The 13,891-nt window shown below is 37.2% G+C and overlaps 1 protein-coding gene across 5 annotated transcripts in view; it reads right to left on the bottom strand.

The window, feature by feature from the left end:
- Positions 1 to 1,119: 1,119 nt before the first annotated feature.
- The window catches only part of NIN (ninein), a 67,876-nt gene continuing 55,104 nt past the window's right edge, over positions 1,120 to 13,891 (bottom strand). For 4 of the 5 annotated variants that reach the window (XM_059850684.1, XM_059850683.1, XM_059850685.1 and 1 more), the window contains 2 exons: positions 7,120 to 7,233; positions 1,120 to 4,825 (listed from right to left, as the gene is read on the bottom strand). In XM_059850684.1, the coding sequence (XP_059706667.1) occupies positions 4,622 to 4,825; positions 7,120 to 7,233 (318 nt within the window). In that variant the 3' untranslated portion in view covers positions 1,120 to 4,621. Of the gene's footprint in view, positions 4,826 to 6,383; positions 6,444 to 7,119; positions 7,234 to 13,891 lie in introns of those variants that run through there. The other variant, XM_059850686.1, reaches the window with a different exon arrangement.

Below are 13,891 nucleotides of genomic sequence, written 5' to 3'. Positions count from 1 at the left end.
CGGCCCCTCACGGAGCGGCGGGAGCCCGCCGGAGCAGAAACCGCGGAGGGAGAGAAAGGCCGGAATAACAGAAACCCCAGAATGACAGAAACCCCGGGATGACAGTGACAGAAGCCCACAGTGACACAATCCTTGAAGCGTTGAGGCTGGAAAGGATCTCCGGGATCAGCGAGTCCGAGCTGTGCCCTATCCCCACCTCGTCACAAGCCCAGAGCACCGAGTGCCACGTCCAGGCCTTGCCTGGGCACCTCCAGGGATGGGCACTCCCTGGGCAGCACCTTGTGCTACCTGACAACGCTTTCCGTGGAGAAAGTTTCTCAAATATCCCATTTAAACCTCCCCTGAGGCTGTTCCTTCTTGTCCTGTTCCCTTCAGCAGAGCCTGAGCCCCCCGGCTGTCCCCTCCTGGCAGGAGCTGTGCAGAGCCACAAGGGCCCCCTGAGCCTCCTCTGCTCCAGGCTGAGCCCCTGCCCAGCTCCTCAGGAATTCTCCAGCCCCTTCCCAGCTCCTCAGGAATTCTCCAGCCCCTTCCCAGCTCCTCAGGAATTCTCCAGCCCCTTCCCAGCTCAGCCTCTCCTGGTTCTCCAGACCCTTCCCAGCTCTGTTCCCTTCCCTGGACACCCTCCAGCCCCTCAGTGTTTCTTGCCATGAGGGGCCCAGAGCTGGACACAGCAGTGCTTGGCCAGGGAGGACAGAGCAGGGACCCACTGTGCCCCCTCCAGCCTTTCCCATCCCTTGATTCTGTGAAAGGCTTGCACCAAGCACTCAATATTTCCCTCAATACTTCCCATATAAAGGTAAAAAGTAGGGATGCAACTTCAGCTGAACATAAGCCAAGGTGTGTTCACAACCTGTCAGGTTTTTACACTTCAATTTCCTACTTTCATAATGCAAGAAGCTACTTTTTCAGAGCTGTCAAACCATCCTTTTTTTTTATTATTGAAGAGAAGCTGTGGCTGCCCCTGGATCCCTGACAGTGTCCCAGGCCAGGTTGGACAGGGCTTGGATCAACCTGGGATAGTGGAAAGCGTCCCTGCCACGGCAGGATGGAATTTAGGTACCTCCCAACCCAAATTATTCTATGATTTTCATGTTGGACAAAAACCAAAAGACACAAGTATGCATTGTACATAATTGTATTTTTTATATGCTCATTATAAATAATGTGTCACTTGCTTCATCTCTCAGCTTTACATAATGTTCTAAGGACAATATATTACACCAGAACAAAAACTCAATACAAAAAAAAATATATATACATTTGTTTTCCTTTATACAGAAGTTGTTTGTCATGAAATGACACTGAACAGAGATTGGACAGGTAAATGATGGAAAACCTGAGTGACAGGGATGGCATTTGCTGGAAGTAAACAAAAGGATTTTACTCTTGATCAATCCAGACTGTTCCCCCCTGCTATACCTAACATAGAACCTAAAACAAATATGTTAAAATCCTGTTTCTTTCCCCAAGCAGAATCCAAACAACTCCTTTTTTCCTTGTATTTAAAGTACTACCTGGAGCATGTGCCACAATGTAAACTTTTAAATCATTCCAAATTGACAAGCAGCACTTCAGCTACGTGAATTTTGTACACCTCTGTTCAACTTGGGGTCTGTCCCCTTCCAAAACCCCCAACCTGAAATGTCTACGTGCCTTTATTTTCACAGTGATTCATAAAGAAAGAGTTGAAAACATTTAAAACACCTTCTGGTAATGAAGTAGTTCATATCTGACATGGCAGGACCTGTTGTAGGAACAAGGCCTAAAAGTTCAGTGATTTTTGACTGCAACAATAACATTAAATACTTTGGTTTTTTGCCTATTCTGCATAGGAGACACATTCATGCACAAAACACCCCTAATGCTTAATAAATTATGTGTTTCTATGCTAATTTTCAGTAGCCTGGACTTTGTAAAACAGCAGCTCCTCTTCTGAGCTGACACAATAAATTCAGGAATGAGGTGCCACCCGTCTGGAAGCAGCTCTGCTTTTCTCTGGGATCCCTCTTTTTGGGAGGGGATTGTCCTCAATTGTCCTGTGGCAACCCAGCCACTACAGTACAGGAAGGCAAAAGGCACTTCTGAGAATGAATCCACACAAATCTTCCAGTGAAATTGGAGTTTTTACCAACAGCATGCTTTCCTCCTCCTCTCTCCTGCAGTTCAGTTGGTTTTTTCTGAAGTTTAATGAAAAGAGAAGTACAGCAAGGTAGGATAGGGGAGAAAGGGAAAAAACCCAAACTCCCTTTTCCCTATTTCTGCTTCTCCCTTTTTGGTGCTGTGCTCTAGCAATGTCTGTGTTTGGTTTCTAAAAGCCTGGTAACTACCAGGAGATTAAAAGAATTAGTGAAGTAGTCCAGCCTTTAAATTGAGCAACTTGAAAGTAATTGCACAATAATTTAAGTGAAATATTCATTCCTTCCTTTTAGACTTTGGTCACAGACACAAGTAAATCAAGGTCAAGGTATGAAGTAGTCTTAAAATGTACTAGATAATAATATTTTTTTTTCCAAATACAGTTCTGAACCTCATTTCTTTTGTTTCCTGGAATTATTTTGGAACTTTGCTGATTTCCAGAGCGTGGGTTTAGGGTGTGCTCAGTTCCCACTTTGCCAACACACAGCCCTGGTACCCACACAGAGATTTATTATCATGTAACTCAGACCACTTGGTGATAAAAGTATCAAGAAATCACTACTTCAGCTTTTCAAACCCTCAGGTTCCTATCAATTTAGGACATCTCCAGTTTTTGAAAATATTTTTGCAGCCTCTGAAAAATCTGTAAATCCTTGAATTTGGGCTGACTTGGAGAAATCTCCACTACATGCAATTAGAAGAGCACAGCAGTGGAATAATTTCAGAGGATTCCAACATGTTGGTCCTCCATGATTCTATTTCCATTTCCACTTTGTGGCCTGCACAAAGCAATAGAGGAGGAAAAGGAGGAGGAAAAAGTCACTTCCTGTGTCTTTGGGGTTTGTGGATTCAATTCACAAACCCTCCAAAATTGGTAATTAACCCCAGAGGCACAGAGAATATTCTCTCAGCCACATCAGTAAAACTCATTTTCCATCTGCTCCTCCACAGCTTGCAGGCAGTTTTACCCCAGTTTCTGGAGGAATTTTGGCTCCTGACAGAATGATCAGCTTGCCAGTGGTCTCTGAGACAAAACCACCTCCTTCTCCCCCTCCCAACCCCTTAAAGAGGTCCAGTTTCAAGTATTCCAGAATGGCCCCAGTTTGATTTACAACGTTTAGTTGTGTCTGACTGGTCTGGGGGAGGCAGGGCAGGTTAACACACACCCCCTTGAGCAGGCAGGCTCTGATCCAGCTGCTTCTCTGTCTTGAAGATGTTCCCAAAAATTCCCATTTCTCCATTGATCCAAGAGGAGGCACCACCACCTTCATCCCAAACCTTGATGCTCCTCTGCAGCTTGGGGAAGGAGCACCAAGGAAACACTCACCCAAATCCAATTTGTTGTGTCCTGCTTTCCCTCAGGGGTGTTTATCTCCCTCTGCTGACGTCTCTACCCACATTTATAGCTGAAGGAAGCTGATTCAGGCTGGTACTCCCTGAGTTCATGATTACACTGAATGTTTCTTCACAGCTAATGACAGATGCTGCACTAGGATTGACACAAAAGACTTTTCCAGATGACTCCTCAGGTCAGAGCAAATGCTGCATTCCTGGCAAAGCTCCATGCTCATGAGGGTTCCAAACACAGGATCCCTCTGACAAAACCATCCAAGTGCCCCTCTTCATTCTCCTGCCAGCTGTTTAACCAATACACTGCCCTGCTTTACTGAATTTACAAATCACATAAACAAAACCCCCATCTTTGCTCCTGCTGAGTGACTCTTCCTTGGCTTAACTTATTTCCATATACAAAACCAGTAAGGCCTCTACAATTCAGAGTTGTCTGACAGCACAGCTTAAAAAAAAAAGGAAATAATAGTCTTTATTTGCTAGTTGGGAAATTTCTTCAGATGAAATATTGTCACACTTAGCTGGAGGCAGTAGTCTAGTTCTGTATTTTAAATAAATCTGTTTTTTCTGAGCTCTGCAGAGAAACAGCCATGAAGAACAACCCAGAAGCCTAATGACTAATTGCTTTAGAGAAACCAGAAGCAGTGTACAGGACACAGCCCATAGCAGCAAAGTCTTGCCTTCAGTAACATTTTTGCTGACAGCTTTGAAGACTGACCCATCAGCATTTCTAGGTTTGGAGCTATTTTAGAAAGCTGAAAATATTAAGTTTTCAGTTCAACAACTGGAGTTTTCTTTAGGCCTTTGCTTCAATCTAGATGATCCAGTACAGGAAATTCAGAATTTGGATTTGAAATGAAAGCCAAGGCATCAAAATAGGTTAACCTAGAAAAACATAAGTTTGGGTTTTTTTTTGAAATAGCGATGATTACTTTTAGGCAAAACTTGGCAGAATCCCAGTTTGGGAACCAACAAAATTCCCCTTTGGTAGTGTCCCTTTTGGGAATCAGCTCTGTGCTCTCTGGGGAGGCATCTGTAACTAAAAACTCATTCAGTAAAAAAAGGCAACACAGTGAGAAGCTGAAATATTCCCATTTCAGTAAAGTGCACGGGGCTGTGACACACAACAGCTTTGCTATGACCTGATCTCTGGGCTGAAGGAGGGGGAGGCCAAATTCTTCACTATTCTGTTGAGGTTGGCAATTTTCTCTTCCAGTAAATAATTTTTCCTCTCTGCAGTTTTCTGCCTCTGCTCCGTCACCTCCAGAGCCTTCAGCAGCTGCGCGTTCTCCACGTAGAGATCCTTGACCATGGCATCAGCCTTGGTGTTCTTGGAAAGCTGGGGTGGGAAGGGGACAAGGGACTCAGCAAAAGGCAAAATAAAACTCCAAAGGAGGTGGGGAAGTAGGTGAATGTGTCAATTATAATTCAAATATCAAAGTAAAACCCCACTGATCTCATTAAAAACCCAGGGTCTTTAGAGATGCTGTGGATGTTTTGAGACTGGAAAGGTTTTTTTAAGGAGATTGGGTTGGTGACCCTTGAATGTGTTAATTATAGCTCAAATATCAAAATAAAACCCCACTCCTCTCATTAAAAACCCAGGGTCTTCAGAGATGCTCTGAAAATTTTGAGACTGGAAAGGTTTTTTTAAGGAGATTGGGTTGGTGACCCTTGAATGTGTTAATTATAGCTCAAATATCAAAATAAAACCCTATTCCTCTCATTAAAAACCCAGGGTCTTCAGAGATGCTCCTGAAAAGTTTTGAGACTGGAAAGGTTTTTAAGGAGATGGGGTTGGTAACTCTTGGTGTTCTTGGAAAGCTGGGGTGGGAATGGGACAAAGGACTCGGCAAAAGGCAAAATAAAACTCCAAAAGAAGTGGGGAAGTAGGTGAATGTGTCAATTATAATTCAAATATCAAAGTAAAACCCCACTGATCTCATTAAAAACCCAGGGTCTTCAGAGATGCTCTGAAAATTTTGAGATTGGAAAGGTTTTTAAGGAGATGAGGTTGGAAACCCTTGGTGTTCTTGGAAAGCTGGGGTGGGAATGGGACAAGGGACTTGGCAAAAAGCAAAATAAAACTCCAAAGGAGGCGGGGAAGTAGGTGAATGTGTCAATTATAATTCAAATATCAAATATCACTCCTCTCATTAAAAACCCAGGGTCTTCAGAGATGCTCTGAAAATTTTGAGATTGGAAAGGTTTTTAAGGAGATGGGGTTGGTAACTCTGGGTGTTCTTGGAAAGCTGGGGTGGGAATGGGACACAGGCACCCAGCAAAAGGCAAAATAAAACTCCAAAGGAGGTGGGGAAGTAGGTGAATGTGTCAATTATAATTCAAATATCAAAGTAAAACCCCACTGATCTCATTAAAAACCCAGGGTCTTTAGAGATGCTGTGGATGTTTTGAGACTGGAAAGGTTTTTTTAAGGAGATTGGGTTGGTGACCCTTGAATGTGTTAATTATAGCTCAAATATCAAAATAAAACCCTATTCCTCTCATTAAAAACCCAGGGTCTTCAGAGATGCTCCTGAAAAGTTTTGAGACTGGAAAGGTTTTTAAGGAGATGGGGTTGGTAACTCTGGGTGTTCTTGGAAAGCTGGGGTGGGAATGGGACACAGGCACTCAGCAAAAGGCAAAATAAAACTCCAAAGGAGGTGGGGAAGTAGGTGAATGTGTCAATTATGGCTCAAATATCAAAATAAAACCCCACTCCTCTCATTAAAAACCCAGGGTCTTTAGAGATGCTGTGGATGTTTTGAGACTGGAAAGGTTTTTTTAAGGAGATTGGGTTGGTGACCCTTGAATGTGTTAATTATAGCTCAAATATCAAAATAAAACCCCACTCCTCTCATTAAAAACCCAGGGTCTTCAGAGATGCTCTGAAAATTTTGAGATTGGAAAGGTTATTTAAGGAGATGAGGTTGGAAACCCTTGGTGTTCTTGGAAAGCTGGGGTGGGAATGGGACAAGGGACTTGGCAAAAAGCAAAATAAAACTCCAAAAGAAGGGGGGAAGTAGGTGAATGTGTCAATTATAATTCAAATATCAAAGTAAAACCCCACTGATCTCATTAAAAACCCAGAGTTTATAGAGATGCTCAGAAATTTTTGAGATGGAGAAAGGTTTTTTAAGGAGATGGGGTTGGTAACAGAGGGATTCAAATCCATCTTGTCAGGTGAATTCTCCTTTACACCATTTATCCTCTAAGGATAAATTTAGTGCACAAAATAATCCACAAGGCCCAGTGATCCCACAGAGATACTTCCAAAAACCCCAAAATCACATCAAACAAAAAGGATGAATTTGGGGCAGGAGGCCTCAAAGAAATCAATATTTTCTCCTCAGGAAATTATTTTTTCCTCCTTTTCTAAGCAACTTTTCCAGTTAGCATCCTCAGCTGAAATTTGATTTTTGTTTCTTGATTTAAGAAATTAATGAGTGGCGGATTTAGTCCCCAATTTGGAGTTTTTATGAAGTTTTGGGCAAACATGCTGTAGTCGAGCTCAGAATAAAATGAAATAAAACCACTTTTAACTTTCTTCTGAACAACAGCTTGGCAGCTTTTGCCCTCTTAGGGGCTGACAGAAGGAATGGGGAAGGTTTGAGGAAATCCAAGAACACTTACTTGTTCTTTGAGCTGATGGACTTTATCTTGGAGAAGCCTCTTCACAAGCCTTAATTTCTGCTCCACATCCATCATCCGCTCTTCCATCATGGTTAGGAGCTGCTCATGGCCCCCCTGGATGGGAAAAATCAGTTCAAAATCAGCTCCCATTCATCTGTCTTGTTTTTCCAGTTTATACTCACATTTCAGTCTGATTTAGAGGTAATTAAATTAATGAACCTTTAACTGAAGGAAAATAGTTATGGCATCCCTTGAAGGACACTCTCAGCATTGCACTGGTTTTCCAAGCAAGTTATATTTGAAATTACCCAACCAAAGAAAAATTATATAAAATTCTAACTGCTGTCTTGTCTGAGACAGAGCTGGGTAATTTCCTTTTCTTGTTCTTTGGTGCTGCCAAATTTCTGATTAATGTGGGAAAAAAAAAAGCCAATTTAATGGTTTTAGAATAAAAAGAAGGTGAAGTTAAAAGGTCATGTTTGACAGTGTAACTCTCCCATGCCAGAGAGCCCTTGAAACTGAGTAATATCCAAAAGAAGTAGGATTCCAAATTTTATTTTTTACATCTTTTTAGATTTGTTTTCATAACCCTCAACTGGTTTTTCTTCTTTTTCTTCAGCAAGGTGACAGTGCAACTAAAAGCACCATAATTCTGTGTCATCTTACACAAACAGCTGAGTGAAATTTGCCCAAATAAATAAAAAACATCAGGAATTACAAAAGAACTTGTTTGGATTTAGGAACTGCAGGGAATTTGGGATTTTATTTTAATGATGGTTTGGTACTCAAATTCCAGGCAGTCATTTGAGATTAAAGTTTGAGAAAGCACCAACCCAAACCAAAACACCTTCAAACCCAGCCCCACCCCACCTGTGGAGGAGGATAAATGAAAATTTGCTCCAGGGAGGGAGTTCCTGATCTAAACCCTACAAAATGATCCCCTGGGGGGCTGATTGAAGCTCACTCAACATTTTATTTATTTGTGTATGAGGTTATGTGCTCATCTATTTTTATGAAATTTAATTACATTAAAGTCCCACAGAAAAGAGTTTTACTGTGTGGGTGGAGTGGGTATTTTTCTGAATTAATGGGATTGGATTGGAATTCAAACCCCTGGAATTCCCCATTCCATTTCCCATGGGTTGCAGGAGCCCTGAGTGAGTGATTTTGTGCAAAAGAATTAGAGAGGTCTCAATATCTGATATCCCTGGTTTTTTTTGACTTAAATATTCTCACTTTCCATTATTTCATGTTAAATGGGAGAAGTCAGCTCAGGCAGCAGCTTTAAGGTCTTGAAAAATAGGAGGAAAAAAGATCTTTACAAGCAAACAGCTGGAATGGTTCATGGCTGCAACCAGAAAAATCACAGGCCTCAAAGAGGAGTTCTGCTGAACTGTTAAAGTATTAAAATCCTAATTTAATTAAATTAGGATTAAATCTTACTAAATGAATGAAAATTTATTAAAATCCTAGTTTGAGACAAAATAAAAACTACAGAATTTTGTCCAATAAACAATTTTCCCTTTTTGACTTTATGGCCACAGCAGTAGAAGATCTCTCATTTTCTTAAATTTTCAGGCACATCTGCTAAAGAAAAGCTGAATTTCTGTCCTCTAATACATCCCCACCACAAATATTCCCAGAACTCCTATATAACAATGTTCCCTATCAAAGAGAAATAGTTCATCTAAAACTTATTCATCCTTGAAGTGGAAATTCTTGATTTCTATGAAGACAAGAGACATAATGCTTAAAAAAAGATTTTATTTTTCATTTACATCCAAAAAAAGGCATCTTTCCCTGTTAAAAAGTTTATACATCTTTTACAAAAATGCAGTATAAATACCCCAGGTTTTCTGCAAATCTCATATAAAATTAGTTCCATTTGAGAAAAATAGGCTCTTTCCCACACTGAACAACTGCACATTTTAAATAACATAAATAAAACCCGTTTGTAACAAATTTTAAAAAGCTTCTGGAAGCTTCTGAGCTTTCACAAAATAGCTTCTAGACAAATAAATAAGAAAATAACACTGTGGAGACTTTTTTTTTGCTGTTTTTTTAGGATGAAAAAGAAAAAAATAAAATAAAGGAAAAATAAAAATAAAGGACAAAAAAATAAAGGACAAAAATAATAAAGGACAAAAATAATAAAGGACAAAAATAATAAAGGACAAAAATAATGGAAAAAAGGAAAAACAAGAAAAAAGGAATAAAAAAAGGAAAAGGGGAAAAAAAATAAAGGGAAAAAAAAGTAAAGGGGGAAAAAAAAGTAAAGGGGGAAAAAGGAAAAAAAAAAGAAAAAAAGAAAAAATAAGGGAACAAAAACAGGGAAAAAACCGGAAAAACAAAATGGGAAAAAAAGGGCGGGGAAAAAAAGGGCGGGGAAAAAGGAAAAGGAAAAAAAAAGGGAAAAAGGAAAAGGAAAAAAAAGGGAAAAAAAAGGGAAAAAAAAGGAAAAAAAAAGGAAAAAAAAAAGGAAAAAAAAAAGGAAAAAAAAAAGGAAAAAAAAAGGAAAAAAAAAAGGAAAAAAAAAGGAAAAAAAAAGGAAAAAAAAAGGAAAAAAAGGGAAAAAAAAGGGAAAAAAAAGGGAAAAAAAAGGGAAAAAAAGGGAAAAAAAAGGGAAAAAAAAAGGGAAAAAAAAGGGAAAAAAAAAAGGGAAAAAAAAAGGGAAAAAAAAAGGGAAAAAAAAAAGGGAAAAAAAAAAGGGAAAAAAAAAAAGGGAAAAAAAAAAGGGAAAAAAAAAAAAGGGAAAAAAAAAAAAGGGAAAAAAAAAAGGAAAAAAGGGAAAAAAAAAAGGGAAAAAAAAAAGGGAAAAAAAAAAGGGAAAAAAAAAAGGGAAAAAAAAAAGGGAAAAAAAAAAGGGAAAAAAAAAAGGGAAAAAAAAAAGGGAAAAAAAAAAAGGGAAAAAAGGGGGAAAAAGGGGGAAAAAGGGGGGAAAAAGGGGGAAAAAGGGGGAAAAAGGGGGAAAAAGGGGGAAAAAGGGGGAAAAAGGGGGAAAAAGGGGGAAAAAAGGGAAAAAAGGGAAAAAAGGGAAAAAAGGGAAAAAAGGGAAAAAAGGGAAAAAAAGGGGAAAAAAAGGGAAAAAAAGGGAAAAAAAGGGAAAAAAAGGAAAAAAAGGGAAAAAAAAGGGAAAAAAAAAGGGAAAAAAAAAGGGAAAAAAAAGGGAAAAAAAGGGAAAAAAAAGGAAAAAAAAGGAAAAAAAAGGAAAAAAAAGGAAAAAAAAAAGGAAAAAAAAAAGGAAAAAAAGAAAAAAAAAGGAAAAAAAAGGAAAAAAAAAAAGGAAAAAAAAAAAGGAAAAAAAAAAAGGAAAAAAAAAAGGAAAAAAAAAAGGAAAAAAAAGGAAAAGAAAAGGGTTTTGATCCTCAAGTTTCTGAGCTTATGCCAGTTGTGTGTGTGTGTCTATCATGGCAAAGGACTGGGATCAAGAGCAGCTGAGGTGTCAGAGGTGCCCAATCCTGCGGCAGGAATCGGCGTGCACTGCGCGCTGCTGCTCCGCGAGCAAGGCCTGGGGAAAGAAGGGAAGGGGCAACACTTGACCCTGACATCCAGCTGCTGCTTCCAAACATCCCCAGAAAGCACCACAGCAAGCAGAGCAAGCAACAGGGCAAAAGGACAAAATACACACGCAGAAAGAGAGAGAACATGCAGAGTAGTTTGTATTTGGGAGCTGTAAATAAATAGCAATATTGGCACTGCCCAGCTGGGAGGTTGGGGGGTATTGTCTGCATCCAAGGACTCTCATCCCTGGGTTTTAAGAGAGCAGTGGCAGGGATTAACTTAGCAAAGTTTTTTAAAGGAAATCCTCCTCTATCTCTCCCTAAAAATCTCATTTATAGCATGAAAATCTCATATAATATATAGAAAACCTCACAGATTGCCAAGAATTTGGGAAAAATATATCCAAACATTATATATATACATATATATATATATATATATATATATATATATATATATATATAAAAATCTATAAAACCTCACAGATTGCCAGGCTTTTGGGAAAAATGTATGCAGACATTATATAGAAATATACAGATATTTAAAAAAAAAAAAAAAAAAAAAAAAAAATAGCTCACAGACTGCCAAGAATTTTTGAAAAATATATCCAAACATTATATATAAATAAATAAATATGTATATATATATAAAATATAAAACCTCACAGATTGCCAAGCTTTTGGGAAAAATGTATCCAGACATTATATAGAAATATATAGATATTAAAAAAATATATATATATAAAAAATAGCTCACAGACTGTCAAGAATTTTGGAAAAATATATTCAAACATTATATATAAATAAATGAATATGTATATATATAAAAAATATAAAACCTCACAGATTGCCAGGCTTTTGGGAAAAATGTATGCAGACATTATATAGAAATATATAGATATTTAAAAATATACATGTATAAAAAATACCTCACAGACTGCGAAGAATGTTGGAAAAATATATCCAAACATTATAAATAAATAAATAAATAAATAAATAAATAAATAAATAAATATATAAATATAAAACCTCACAGACTGACAAGCTTTCGGGAAAAATGTATCCAGACATTATATAGAAATATTTTTATAAATATATATATAAATATATATATATATAAAAATAAATATATATATATAATACCTCACAGACTGCCATGAATTTGGGAAAAATATACCCAAACATTATATAGAAATATTATATATATATATAAATATAAAACCTCACAGATTGCCAAGCTTTTGGGAAAAATGTATCCAGACATAATATAGAAATATTATATATATATAAAATATATATAATACCTCACAGACTGCCAATCATTTGGAAAAAATGTAGCCAAACTTTATATATATAAATATAATAGATATATATTTAAAAAAAATATATAAAACCTCATGGATTGCTAAGCTTTTGGGAAAAATATAGCCAAAATTTATATATAAATATCATATATAGATATTTAAATATATGGATATTATAATATACAGATGTTTAAAATATATCCAGAAAATCTCACAGATTGCCAGGCATTTGGAAAAAATGTATCCAAACATTATATAAAAATATTTTTTAAATTATATATATTTAAAAAAATATATAAAACGTCATAGAGTGCCAAGCATTTGGGAAAAATGTATCCAGACAGTATATATAAATATAATATATATATATTTAAAATATATCTATAAAACCTCACAGATTGCCAAGCATTTGGGAAAAATGTATCCAGACATTATATATAAATTATAAATATAAATATGTATGTATGTATGTATAAAATACAGATAAAAAAACCTCAGAGATTGCCAGGCATTTGGGAAAAAAGTATCCAGACATTATATATAAATATAGTAGATTTTATACATACATATATATATATATACACATATATATATATATTTCCTATATAATTTTAATATTATTTTATATAAAAATATAATTTAAATTTTATATATACATTATATATATATACATTATATATATATATATATATATATATATATATATATAAAAAAATCTCACAGATTTCCAAAAATTTGGGAAAAATGTAGCCAAACTGGCCCTCCTTGGAAAACTTTGCATTTCTATGTCAAACCTTGTGGTTTCTCCTCAGTGATATGAAATTTGAAATAAAGAGCTGTACAAAGGGAGAACTCAAATATTAATCAGTGCTAGGCAAGCTTTGGGAAATATTGGCTAATGAACAGGGTAATTAATTGGGTAATTAAATTGGCTCCCAGGTTTGGTTATTGGGAAAGGGATCTGAGCTCATCACAGCCCTGGGCACAGCAGAAAATCACTGGGAATTCAGAGTCCAGACAGGTTAGCACAGTGCAAACAGCTCAGGAGTTCTAATTCTATTTAATTTAGTGCAATTCAAATAAACAGCAGCCTTTGGGTGAAAACAACCCAGGGCTGACTGTGAAAGGAATGAAAAACCACAGAGAACCAGGATCAAAAAGCAATGAAAACTGCAAAGCACGATAAACACAAAATAATTCCATTAAAAAAAAAAAAAAAAGGAGATAACTTTGGATCCCTCATTAGACAGGATCTAAAAAGCTGCAAAATGCAAAGCAGCAGAACTAAATTATTTCTTTGGCACGTGGAGATAACCTGAGCTTTCCCAGGTGAGAGGATGATGGAGAGGGATTAGCATGGGAGTGTTCAGGGTGCTAGAGGGGACATGAAGAGGGACACGAGCTCAGCTAAGTGTTAAACCCTAAAAATCAGGATGGCAAGGAAAAATCAACAGAGACTCAAGCAGGAGGTGCTCACCAAGTGGAGACAGATAAATCTTTGTTTATAAGTGCAAATTTTAACAATGATTTAGGAAGTTCTCTAGTAAAAAAGGGGTGTTCTAAAGCAGAATATCCACTCATTTTAAGGAAAAAAATTAAAAGGATGAAGTGCATTAGTGCACTGACAGCACATTTTTAAAGCCTCTCTAAGTATTTTTAAATTCCCAAAGCTTTTCCAGGAAATGCAGGAGCAATTCATCTCTGGAAGTGCAAGTTCCAGGATGTGCCTCGTGTGCAGACTGCTCCAAAATCCAAAATCCAAATTCTAAACTCATCACTCCTGATGCAGTCCCAGCACACTCAATCTGCCACTGCTGCAGCGTGGCTGGGATTGATTTTTAAATTCAACTGCACTTTTTGCTCCCCATGGCATGGGAACTTCTGAAAAGGAACCTTGCAATCCATTTATTTCTACTTAACTGCAATTATTTGCTTTTATTTTTTAATGAAATATTTTGATTTTCTACC

This window comes from Haemorhous mexicanus, chromosome 6 (assembly GCF_027477595.1).
Source record: "Haemorhous mexicanus isolate bHaeMex1 chromosome 6, bHaeMex1.pri, whole genome shotgun sequence".
Taxonomy (NCBI): Eukaryota; Metazoa; Chordata; class Aves; order Passeriformes; family Fringillidae; genus Haemorhous; species Haemorhous mexicanus.
This window is presented reverse-complemented; position numbering and strand designations above follow the sequence as displayed.